This window comes from Haliaeetus leucocephalus, unplaced genomic scaffold, assembly GCF_000737465.1.
Source record: "Haliaeetus leucocephalus isolate CR32 unplaced genomic scaffold, Haliaeetus_leucocephalus-4.0 Scaffold1, whole genome shotgun sequence".
NCBI lineage: Eukaryota > Metazoa > Chordata > Aves > Accipitriformes > Accipitridae > Haliaeetus > Haliaeetus leucocephalus.
Window position 1 is genome coordinate 6,148,617 of NW_010972437.1, and position 12,759 is coordinate 6,161,375.

The 12,759-nt window shown below is 46.8% G+C and overlaps 1 protein-coding gene across 3 annotated transcripts in view; it reads right to left on the reverse strand.

The window, feature by feature from the left end:
• The window catches only part of NRP2 (neuropilin 2), an 87,208-nt gene that overhangs the window by 57,684 nt on the left and 16,765 nt on the right, over positions 1-12,759 (reverse strand). For all 3 annotated transcript variants that reach the window (XM_010565309.1, XM_010565319.1, XM_010565329.1), the window contains exon 3: positions 256-437. In XM_010565309.1, coding sequence (XP_010563611.1) covers positions 256-437 — 182 coding nt within the window. The remainder of the gene's footprint in view (positions 1-255; positions 438-12,759) is intronic.

Sequence of the window (12,759 nt, forward strand, 5' to 3'; positions counted from 1 at the left end):
TTTACAGAGGAACCCTGCTTTTGATGCCACACTGTGATCCAAAAACGCACTATCATACGCCACTAACAACTTTACCTTCTTGGAAATGTGATGCAACAAACCTGCTTAAATTTAAAAAAAAAAAAAAAAAAGAAAGAGCCCTTTATCTCTGGAGAACATGCTAAAAATCATATTGAAAAGGTGGCCAAAGACATCTCCTTGTGAAGATTGTCATGGCAGATAGCCTGGGAGACAGGCACTGACTCAGACACTCACCTGTCTTGTAGATCTCGTAGCGCAGGGAGAAGCCGGCACCTTGCCGTGCATAGTCCGAGGTGAACTTGATATACAGAGAGGGGCCAGAAGAGATGATGGTAGGAGGTGCTATGTTCCCACAGTGCTTGCCCAGCAGGTCTGCCGCTTCATTGTCCCCATCTCGGATCTCGATGTAGTCGTACCTGTGGAGGCAGGTGAAATGGCAGTAAAACCATCTGTCAGGGAGATGCTTCAGGATGCCAGGAACAAACGCAAAACACTTCTTTATATGTGTATATTTCACACAACATCTTCCAGACAGGTACCTGGGACTCCATCACTCACACCACACCACACACCCCCAACACATTTTTTGCCTTTTTTCTGTCTGTTTACATTTAAGTCCCTTCTTCTGTTGCTCCTCCCATCATTAAGGTATTGCACCCACATCCAGTTCAACTTCAGAGCCAACATGCAAAATTTAGGACACAATTTACCTCCATTTCCACAAGACTCCTTCAGCGTGGGAGCAGCTCAGATACAACTCTCCTGGGGCTACTCTGCTTCCCTTACCTCTCTCCTTAAGTGCCACTGTGCTACTTAGCACAGCTCCGTTTATTCCACTATTCAGGTGGGATTTGGCCAAGCACGCACCAAGCATTAAACAAATAGTCAATGTTCAAACCATGTGAGTGGGTAGCTATTTTGTGCACTGTCTGACACCGCATTGGTCCTTTAACAAGCATGGCCAGTACACTTACTTAGCACTTGGACAGTAATACTGATCCTCTTCTATTAAGTGCTAACAATGATTTTCTGTGGATGAGAAATGCTGTGTTAAGAGCTGGGTAACCACATTCACTATTGCCTGATCCTTGTACACCCTGTAACCGCAACCTGCCTTTGCTAAACCCTACCTGGAGATGTCCCACCTGCCCACTGGCATGGCTCCTGGGCATCTGAATGGTCTGGGGGATGAATGTGTAGGGTTGGAAGAATTGCCTCCTGGTGCAGAGACAAAAGCTTGTTGCAAAGTCTGGCTGGAAGGTGAAACTCCCACAGACTCCTTCATATTTTCTAGGCCATGACTAATGGCAAGGTAGTATCAGGCTCTGTGTGCTGTGAAGAAACAAACAGCTTTTACGTGAACATCTTGTTCTTTAGCTGCTTTCTAACACCCACGCTCTCCCACCCCTCTTCTCCTCTCTGGCCAGCATGCTATTTACAGAAACTGCCCATCTCTCTTCAACTGTTTATTCGCTTTGTATCAACCTGTTTGAACAACATGCTACAGCTCTTCTCAAGGGGCCAGGGAGGGAAAAAGCATTTCCAGGCTGCCAGGAATCTGCCTTTCTTCTTTGTCACAAGATCTTCTGTTTGGGAATGGAGAGTTGAAAGGAGAAGTAGCTTGCTGGATACAGAATGATCCTCATGTGACTCATTCCTGTTCTGCAAAGCACACATCGGCAGGCAACAACCTCAAAACAAACTTACAGGGACTCAGTGTGCTCCTCCACAAAGAAAGATGGCCCAGACGGCTTTGGTTTCACTCCTTTCTGGGACTAAATCAGGCTGCGAGCCAGAAGCAAAATGCCTGCAGATAAAATCCTGTCTACGCCAGACCAAGCACTCAGCTAGCTGCAGTCACCCTGCCTTTAACTTCATTACAGACTCAATTGGCTTGGCCAAGGTGAAATCCAAGCAGTCTTGCGAAGAGGCACTTGCACAGGAAGAGCATTTGGCTTCGTTGGTGGGTGGACACACAGTGATGTAAATGAAGATCTGTTCCCTCTGCTCTCTCCTCAGCTCTGTGTAGCTCCCTATCACCTCGTGACCCCTTATTACCCTGACACTGTCCAGCAGCACCCTGTGTGACCCCACTAATGTCCACCATGTGTGGCTTGATCCCATCATCTCCCCAGGGAGGAGGAACGTAGAGGGCAGTGTTAGTGCTTCTTTTAAGGAGATTTTTTTCCTCCTTGTCTGTCTATTTGTTTAAAGTAGTGCTAAGCAAACAGCAGGGACATTTTGTTCTCTAAATCACTACTTGCTTTCAGTCGCTTGCAGCCCTTCCACATCCGAAGTACACATCTGTGCCGCAGGACTACTGGCTACTACTGAAATTGTGAATATGTGGCAAAAAATTAATTTGGCGAAAACATGAATGTTGGCAAAACACAGTTAACGGAGTGGATTGTAAGAGCTGCCATTTGCATGGCACAGGCAGAGGTTAGCTGCATCCCAGGGAATCACATCTCTTTGTGTCCTCGTGGGGTTATAACTCGCCAACACAGTACACGGCTTCAACTACTTGACTGTAATGATCACAGCTTCTGCTGTAGCCAACACACCAAACATCCTAGTGCTGTCCACACGGCTCCTCAAACCACCCAGTGCTGTAGGAGCCCTGGCAATTTCAGAAGCGAATTCTGGACCAAGAAGTATTTGCTTATAGAATGGGTGAATAACTTCCAATAATACATACAATTTGGGAATATTGCAATCTGCTCATGGGCAATCTGCTAATGGAAAATTAAAAGAATGAATCTAGTAAGTAAATCATCAGGAAATATTTGCCTCTGAATTAAACCCTGTTTGGCTTCATCCAAGCATCTAACTGAGCTTTCTCCTAGTGGAGCTAATCCTTAATAAATCAAACATTACAAACAACTAAAAAAAGCCCCTAGGAGAAGGTCAGGGAATAATTTTTGCCAAATGTAAAATGAATATAAATGCATTAAGAGTTTTCTTCCCTAGTTAAAAAACTCTTGGCCCAAGCCCTCTACTCCTCATGAGGCAAAACTGTCTTTCTTCAGGTCATATAAACAGAGTGTGAATTGGGAGAGTATTACACTCAGGAGATAACTCCTGTCCAGATGAGCAGGAGGACCTACTTCCTCTCCAACACAGCAATTCAGCTTTAGGCTTTCAAAATGAAACACCAAAGACGTTTGGTCCAAACTGTGAAACTTTCAAACTTCAGCAAGAACACTGGTTAATCCCTACCACAGATTCTTTTGACATCATGTACTTCAGTCATGTCCATGCCTTGGCCCACAATCAAACAAGCTGATAAACCCCATTCTCCTCATGTTGGGTCACTGGCCATGTTAAAATCTAGTTTGGCCAGACCTTTGCTTCAGTTAAGCTTAAGCAACGTTTCCAGACTTTTTTCTTCCCGTGTGAAAAACAAGAAGAAAAATTGGAAGGAAGAAAACCCAACCCTGGGGATGTTTTCTACTCTAACCATTTAATTTCCAGATAATTACAGACTAGGGCACAGCTGGGTGGGACACATTTATGCAGCGATAGCATCCAAACTGTCCTGATCATTGCCGAGCAATTTGCATTTCACTTATATAACCAAATCTATTGTTTCAGTCAACGTGCACCAACATCTCTGTGGGCTGACCTCTCCGGCATTACCTCCACCGGGCAAGCCGCCATCTCCAAGCACATTTCATGGCAACTTCTCCCCATCTAGGCATTGCTCCAATGAGCCAACCATAAATATGTGAGGGCAGGGTGCAGCAGCATCTGTAACCCACAAGTATAGTCAATGGATTAACCAACTCTTCTTGCAGAGAAAGTGACCGCAGTTGGCTGCTCCTCCAGTGACACGATATTTTCAGCTGCTGCTTGAGCGGGAAGGCCAGCCAGTTGGTTTGAAACTGCCTCAAACAGAGGTTTCCACCAGGGAGTGTTAAGGCAGGGAGGCAAAGCTGAAGTGCTTTTAACTGCCCAGACAATGGGGGGGTTGAGAAAGGAGGGAAATGCATTGCTTAGATGCTCTTCTTGGAGCTGTTTAACAGAATTAAATGGAAAACATACAATGCTTACAAATATTGCTGTGTTTTTATTGAAGATTTTTAGTAGAAAGTGCTTTGCTGATGTTAAGAGAGCTTTTATAAACTAATTATAAAGCACTTCTAATGCTGTATTACTCATGCTTGCTTGCTTTTTCCTCCAGTCAACCCTCTCTGCTTCCCAGTCTTTCCTTTCTCTCTATTTTTCCTAAGTCACTCTGCTGCTGGCTCTCCAAACAAGTTTGTGAGGCACAATAAAGGCAAAAAAGCCCCAACTTCAGCGATTATGAGAAGACCTCCACCTTTTCAGTCCTTTTCTGTTGTGAAATAGCTAATCATCTGCTCCCTGGCCATTGAGCTGTGCTCCACCATCCCCTGAGGCCAGCACAGACCTTCTGGCACTGGTAAGCTCCAGAAACGCTACCACCCACCTGGGGAGCAGCGTCAGAAAGCCGGTGCCATTCCTCTGGGTGCTCCTCTCCTGAGGCACACAACTCAGCACAAAGCACAGTTTTGGGACTCATACTGCTCCACACATAATCAACAAACCTATTGCCCCTCAGCCCCAGGTCCTAAGAGATGTTGAGTCCTTCCCCACTGAAACATGCTTCAAGGACATTACAGGGACATTAGCTTAGGATGGAGAGAAACACGAACAACAAATCATTTATATGTTCACAGCCTAACGTGAGTCCTTCCCATACAAAGACTTGTGCAAGCCTTGTTTCAAAGCCCCAGGGGGGCTGGCTCCCCAGCCCAAGCTCTGACCTAGCTGGCAGCTTTCTCAGTCTCTTCCTAGAGCTATGATTTGAAGTAGGTGAGGGCTCACACACTGCTAAGCCTAGTTTCCAAGCGCTTGCCAGGGCCAGAGAGAGTTGCAAGGCTCTAACCTGAACTTCCCCAATGTTTAATTTGTAGCTGTTATTTATAGGCATTTCCATGGGGCACATGACTGCACCTGGAAAACAGTAATGATGGGATCCTCACGAGACCCTGGGAGGTAGGACGGCAGAGAGGAGCAGTGGCTAGCCCAAGGTCACACAGGAAGTTTGCAGCACAGCCAAGAATAGAAGCCAGCCTTGATTAGACAGATTATGTTATATTGGAGGAGTCTGGCCTAGATCGACAGACAAATAGGTACTGACTGCATAGGAACAGCCCCAAATTGGGTAATGCCCAGTGTTGACTTGAGCCTTCAAGACCCCTGGTCTGCTTGAGCCACATGTCATGGTGTCTCAAATGCATCTGCTGAGAACAGGAAGAGAACCTGCAATTCTAGTGAAATTCATCAGGCGTTAATACTCTACAGGTAACTGGGGGAAGGCATGGGGAACCTGCCTAGCCATAACGGCAGCTAGTAAATGCAATTGTTCCCTTTGAAAAGGTGGCAGGTGGTTTGTTTCTCAGAAATTGTTATAAAAAGCATAAGCTTTTTACACATCCTCTAAGAAAAGGCTGTTTCTTAAAAAATGAAATAGCAGCTGCAGTATATAGATGGTTAAGAAATGGTGAACCAGCAGCTCTGTGTTTGTTTTGCAATCAAGGGGTGGCTAGAATTAATGTCCATTACATGCTAGCTGGCTTACTCGATTTTTCTGTGTCATCACCCATCTTCATGCTCTTTCATACGCCACCTTCAAACCAAATTCTTATTTCATGGGTGGTTACATTGTGAAAGACAAGAAAACTTTTCTGTGATGTTTATACAATCTTCAGCAACTGGAGGACATACCCTTCAAAGGTTAAGTTGCTGCAGAAGCTACTGGAGACATTTAAACAATATTTTTTTTATAGCCATGATAGCAGAGGCAAGCACAACTGCTGTCTGAGGAAACAAGAGCAATGAAGTTTGATCTTAGCTGCCAGCCCTTAATCAGAGTAATTAATTATAAATACAGCAGATGAATTGGATTCTCCTTTGACTTGAACTGGTTTTACACATGTGTAACTCATCATTTTAAGGGTAATCACTCCTAATTTATCCTGGGGTGAGAAAAGAATCAGTCCTCATAGACACAGATCCTGATATAGATTTGTGCACAGACCTAAAAAGCTTGCATCATATCTAGCTTTAGCCAACTAAACATCCTCTGCTCTCAGTGGAAGCAGACTCCTTACACCCAGCTTGGGATGGGATTAATCGTTCTTCTGCACTGATGACAGAGGTCGTTTAAATCGCTCTTGCTGGCTGGACCTGGACTTTGGGTGGCTGAACGTTGGAGAGATGAATCTGGTCTCAGTCTGCAGCTTGTGGGGCCATTTTTGCCCATGCTGAGGCCAAAGATGCTCACAGAGCAGGCAGAGCTTGCCCTTGTTTTGCCCTGAGGGAAATAACTGCCCCTGGCAACAGCAGAGAGAAACAGGCTATCATTGCTCTGAATCTGAAGGGATTTCACTGGATTTCAGTAACTAAGATGACCAAAACCAGATAGCAGCAGGGGGAGAGCCAGGCTGGGGCGGGGGGGCATAATTGCTTAGGATTTCTCAGAAGTTTGTTTTGAATTTGTTGCATCCAGTTACGTCTTGTGTAATCACAGTATTGTGGGGTTTTGTAATCATTCCACTGTGCTTTGGATTATTTTCTTATCTCCTCAAAACTCTGACCAGAATTTCTGAGAAATGAGAAAAATCCAGTCATCCAGTCAAAAAAAAGAAAAAGAAAAAAGAGAGACAGAGAGGGAGAGAAAATAACCCTAACAGATTGGAAAACTTCTTCAAAAATGCCTTGAAGACAAAAAATGGAAACTACAAATAGCCTCTATTTATACTCCTTGGGTTGTTTTCACCCCCGTACAAAGACCGCTGATGGGAAATCTTTCAGCAGTTATTGCTAACTTATGCAGAAAAAAAAAAGGTAGCCAAAATACATCTTGCAAAGAGAAGAATAAAACATAGCTGCAAACTGCTCCTGTGGCAAGTTCTGATTCAGGAGGGAATTTCAGCTCCTAGCATGTTGCATGCTGCTGCCCCCCCTGAGACGGGAGAGCAAAGGCTCCCCCGCGCTTTGCAGTTCATCCTCAGGCTGCCTTCTTCAAGCTGTGTTGCCAGATCGCTGCGGAAAGGCGCGTTGGAGTAGAGAAGTGCTCTCATCTGGGGCATGTCTGGAAAACCGTTCATTATATAAGAAAACAAGATGTGCTAATGTGCACTTTAGGGGTTTTCTGCAGGCTGTTGTTCAGGAGTTACACATGGCTGTTTAATTTTATTTCTGTCTCCAAAACAATCTCTATAAATTCCTCACCCTTCTATCTTTAGCTACAGGGGTCTTCTGTTGCAAGATGTCTTTGGTATTCTTTGGGGGAAAAAATCATGGTGAAACCAGGAATAAAATATATAAAGCATGTTAAGAATAAGACCCCTTTCCATGGCATTCTGCCTTCTGTTGCTGCTGTAAGGGAACTGAAGCAACTCACAACCCTTTCATACCCCAAAATGCAGGACACTTGAGAAACTGCATTTGCACTTTCCTCCTTCTGCTACAATCCATCTGTGGAAAAAATCAGACTTTGGTTTCTATGTCATTTTACTGTCACTGCTCACAGGCACTTGATCACTAACAGAAAGAAAAAAAAAAAGTATATAATGAAGGGTAACAACCAGGAGGTAAAAGAGGAACATTTACTGCTGAAAAGCAGCAGAGCATGCAGGAGGCAGGGGCCAAATGTTCACTTCGCTTGCTTTGCAGTGGGGGGAACAGGTGAAGAGGATCCCATCTCCTGATGGTTCAGTGCCTGACAGCCCAGGCAATAGATGGAGACCCGTTCTGGCCAGGCTGGCCCTGGTGGCTGAAGGTCTGGGGACTGGCTGGCAGGTGCTGACGAGAATTAGGGGATGCTCACATGCTCTCCTGTGCCAGCGCTGTTCCCAGAGGAAAGCACCCTCCATGGAGCTGTAGCAAGTAATGTCCCATCACACCTTGCTGACACTGTATCAGTTATGGCCTTGGACACAACATGCTGTGAAGAACGAAAGAGCTGGTAATAACTGGGATCAGATGGGAGCTTTGCAGCTTGGCTTTCCATATATCACTCATTTGCACTAGCTTTTTTCAGCACAAAACCAAACCAAACACCTCATTAAGCACCAATTGTATAAAGGAGGCAGCAAGAACAGAGCCCTGACCAGTCCACCCTTGTGCTCCTGGCTGTCTACATCCCTTGTTAATGACGGATGGTCAGCCCGGGACCAGCCCCCCATGGGATGGCTTTCTGACCCCACAGTTTCTCAGACGCAGCCCGGCTCCTGCCTTAGCCGATGCACAAGTAAGCAAAGCTTTGCCGCCAAGGCTGGCCTGCAGCCTCTGCTATTTGGATACTTCCACAACAACCTGACTGCCAGCTTGTAGTAAGAGCAGTTTCTGGGGCAAGCAGCACACCAAACCTGCCTGCTCCCTCCTTGCATGCTGTGTAGGTAGCACAGCATCTCCTACACCCTTCTCACCCCAACACATGGGCACTTGCAGCTCAACAGCCATTTGAACCGAGCCTCGCGGAGGGTCTGAGCACAATCAATGCCTGGACGAGGGCGGGCGCTGTGCCATGCATGCATCATGCCTTGCTGCGCATTCACAGCAGCGGTGGCCTCTCACCCGGGTCTCAGAGGCAGCAGGATCTGGGGGCGCGGGAGGAATTAGCCACTTGTAGGGGCTGGTTGGTACCCCCTGAGGTGAGCTCAGCCCTGCCTGGGACAGCAGGTCAGAGAGGCAGCCACACTGAGGCAGAATAGGGAGACAGAGATGAGGGAGTGGGGCTGCTGCATGAAGCTGGTTGGTACCTTTTCTCCTTAATGGCTCTTGGAACACGGATGGGAGCCTCCCTGTTTCTCCCACAAACAAAGGCCCTGCCACTGCTTTATTCAGGAAGATTTTTCTTTGAAGTAACCCTTTGTGTCACCCTCTCGTTCAGCCACGGCAGTGCGTCTGCTTTGTCCTGCCAGCTCAGCCATAGAGTGTTTACAAGCCTCCCTCACCCTTCCAGGCTGCGGTTCAGCTCCATTGACACTGAAGGCAACAGACTCCTCTCTCGGCGTGTGATGAATCAATTACTTCCTCTGACACTCTATTACTATAGCCCTTACATCTCCAGATTGCAGATGAAAAGACAGGCTGAGAAGGGGGACAGGGAAGGGGAGAGGTCTCCGGAGGTCTCCTTCAATTGAGTTGTTGGACATCTGAAGAAATCCCTGTCTGCCATATTTAAAGACACAGAGAGATGTTTTGCTCCTGAATGGCAGAAAAAATCAGAGGGTTTTCACAAAATAAAACCTAAGAAATCAAATGGGTCAAAAAACTTCAACAAGATGCAGTGAACATAGATCAATGGTGAGTCAGTCCCCTCTGCTGATGGAGATCCCAGACCTTGTTCCTGCCCATGATTATCAGACAAACATCAGCATTACCAAAGGCATAACATGTGAGAGCCAGGCATTACACCTTCCCTTTTCACTGCAAAATAACAACATAAATGAAACCTCACACCAACACTCGCGAAAGAGGAAGGAAGCTGAGCACATGCCTCAAAATCTCGTGCTGCTGGCGAGTGGGGGTCCTACTCCTTGTTGGACATCCATCAGCAACCCCAGCTTCGAGGGTTCCCTGGAGGTTTCTAATATGTTAAGCACTTCCCATGCAAACACCCTGCATGCGGCATGGCCTCGGCAGGCACAGGGCTGAGTGCAGGGGCTCTCCCACCACCAGTGGGCGAGTGCTGCCTGTCTCAGCAAAGAGGGACCGCACTTCAAAAAACAGGGCACACCCTTCCTCACACCGACCACAATGTCTTCTGGACCTCTGCAAGAAGTGACATTTGGGGCAGCAACAGCACATACATAGAGAATCCGCCCTGCCAGTTTCTGTGCCATTTGAAACAGGACTAAGTCTTTAGCATACGATTTCTGCTGTCAGACTGCACTGCTTCAGGCTCTGCTTCTAGAAATTTATTAAACACTAATATCTCCATGTCTGACCCAGTGCTACTTTAAAACCACCACCATACTACTGGACTGTGATTACTCAGCAATGCTGTAAGCAGATCCGAAGAATTCCTTGGGATTTGGGGGGTAAAAAAAACCAACAAAATCACTCAGGTTATTCACTCTTTCTAATGATCTACTGATCTACTTGCTAAGCCAGCATAAGAAGGCATTCTATGATGTGTTTGAACTGATATATCAAAGACAGTTGCTTAAAACATCCTAGCTGTGATTAGTGGACCATGACTGCTATTAACTTATAAGGAATTCCAGGATCACCAGACTGTGGTTTGCAACATATTATTACATTACCATTCAATGGTGGTGTGCAGCTGCTTGATTTAAAGAAAACTGAGAACTAGTCTCAGACTAAAAACTAACCTCCCCCAATTCTTTCAAATAAGCTCTGTGCTGAGCTCTGGCCAAAAGCAACCAGAAACTTCTTCTGTTTTCAGTCTGCTCTTTGCAGTCTGTTCTTTTTATTTTGCATTCATATTTAATTGCAGAATTCACACCCGGCCAGAAAAGGCTGGGAATGAACCAGTCGTCATCTGCAGTGCTCTGACCTGCTCCTGTGTGATGCTGCTAAACAACAGCATTTGGAGGGGAGCATGCAGCGCACTGTTGCTATGTAGACTGGGTTTTATGCCTGCAGATGCCCAGGTCTTCTCTTCTTTATAAGGCAGGGAATTTAAAGTGATTTGCCAAAGCAGGAATGGGGAATAACCCAAATCTCACAACTCCCAGACCTAGTATTGCTGGCAAATCTGCCACTCCCCTGTTACAGCCTGACAATAGGGATGATGATACCCATTAAAAAGGCTGCATGTAGCTAAAGCAAACAGTTGCTCATTAAAAGCCTAAACCAGTTCCTATGGAAATCAAGGTGAAACCTCCCGCTGCCTTTACTGGGCTTTACATCTGGTCTTTATCAAAAAAAGGATATAATTTTTTAATATCGTTCTGGCACTCTCCTTACATTCACTAAACCTTCTAACTCCTGCATCCAGGCAGCAAACCTGTGACATGGAAGAATACTGCTAAACCCACTGTGTGATGCAAAATAAGTGACAGGGACTCACATCCCCACAGATATTTAGGCGCCCGAGACCCTCCTGTTTGGGATGAGCCTCTGTGAATGGTGTCACCTGGTGTGACCCAGTGAGCTGGAGCACTATCGCAAAGACAGCCAAGGGCCTTGGGCTCTTTGCTAAAAGCACGAGCATCTCAATGCTGTGGTTATCATCAGGCCCTTTCAGTGGGATTGCTCTACTACTGTCCCATGGCATTCGTGCTAAGCAGGGTCAGCAAAGATGCAAGGGGCTTAGAGCTGGAGTGTGGCTTGCACTGCACACTCACAAAAGGCACACATTTCTGACACTTTTATCTGGATCCTGAAGCCAGTTAGTGAGGAGTCACCACAGCCAGCCCTGTGCTCGCACCCTCCCCAGACATTGCGGGGGACCCACAGGTCCTGCTCCCTCCCTTGCTGGCCAGAGAGGCTGAGTAAGAAGCCAGTACACCACCCCCTCCTCCTCCTCCTCCTTGCTAGCAGGAAGGAGGGGGAGAGGTCTCTATCTCTAATGCTATTGTTCCCAGTGTCACCAGCTGGCCCTCAATTTGTCATCATGCCAACAGGAAACAAGGTGCAAAACAAGATCCAACTCCTACGCACCGGACGTTGGTGAGCTGGCGGGACACAGGAGACCCCACCAGAGCTCCTGTGGGGCCATCACCTTCTGCAGAACCTGGACTTGGTCTGTCCCTACAGGGAAAGGCTCTGGGGCATAGGGAAGCACAGCCGTGGAGCAAGCAGAGTTCTCACAGCTCTGCAGATGGGCAGCAGAGAGATGCGAACAACCTTGAGCTGTTAACTCATGTGCTGGTCTAACGCCGTCACAGCTAGCCCAGTCACTGATGTTTCATTTCAGAAAATGACCTGGGCTTGACGGGAATTATGAACCATACAGTGGACGCTGGATGGAGTTAAAAAACAGTAGAAGCTCATTTAAAGACAAGTTGAGCTGCAGTGTCGTGTTACCCAGACTGAATTATTTCCTGTACGTTAGAAATGTTGCTTCTGGCTACCAATGCCACAAATGTATGAGCAAGCAAATGCCTTCCTTAACATCTCATCTTTGACTTCCCGTCTCTGCAAAGTTAAAGCTCGACTCCCCCAGTGTTGCAGGAGATGCTGTCACTTGCCCTTGCATCCCAGCGGAAGAACCCCCCCAAGCCCTTGTGCTCTGTAGTGCTCTAAATGTTTTTCTCTTTTCTAAGCATTTTCCCAATCTCAAGATGAACGGCATTGTTTCTAAAATGTTTACTAACGAGCTAATTATGCATACTTTTCAAAGCATTTACTAATTAGCTGTCCATAATTGCTGCTTTGTCTACTCTTAACCTTTGCTGATGGAAGGATGGCTTCTTACAATAGTATGCTTTCCTTTGAAGGAGATGGTCAAGAGAGCCAGGCTGAATACTGCAGCCTCCAGCTGCCTGCCTGTCTGTGGGCACTGGGGCTGGCTGCAGCTCCCCCCGCCGCCTGAGCAAGGGATTTGGGCCAGCATCTCTGCTGCTCTCTAGGAAGGATGCAGAGCTGTTTTGTTCCAGTGCTCAGCTTCCTGGAAGCACAGGAGACGGCCATGCTGCCGTAAGAGGCCTACACTGGCTAGCCGAGCCTGTGTGCCTCACCCTTTGTACTGTGGCCTGGGAAGACCAGCGTGTTACTGCCAGTGTCCCCTGGCAG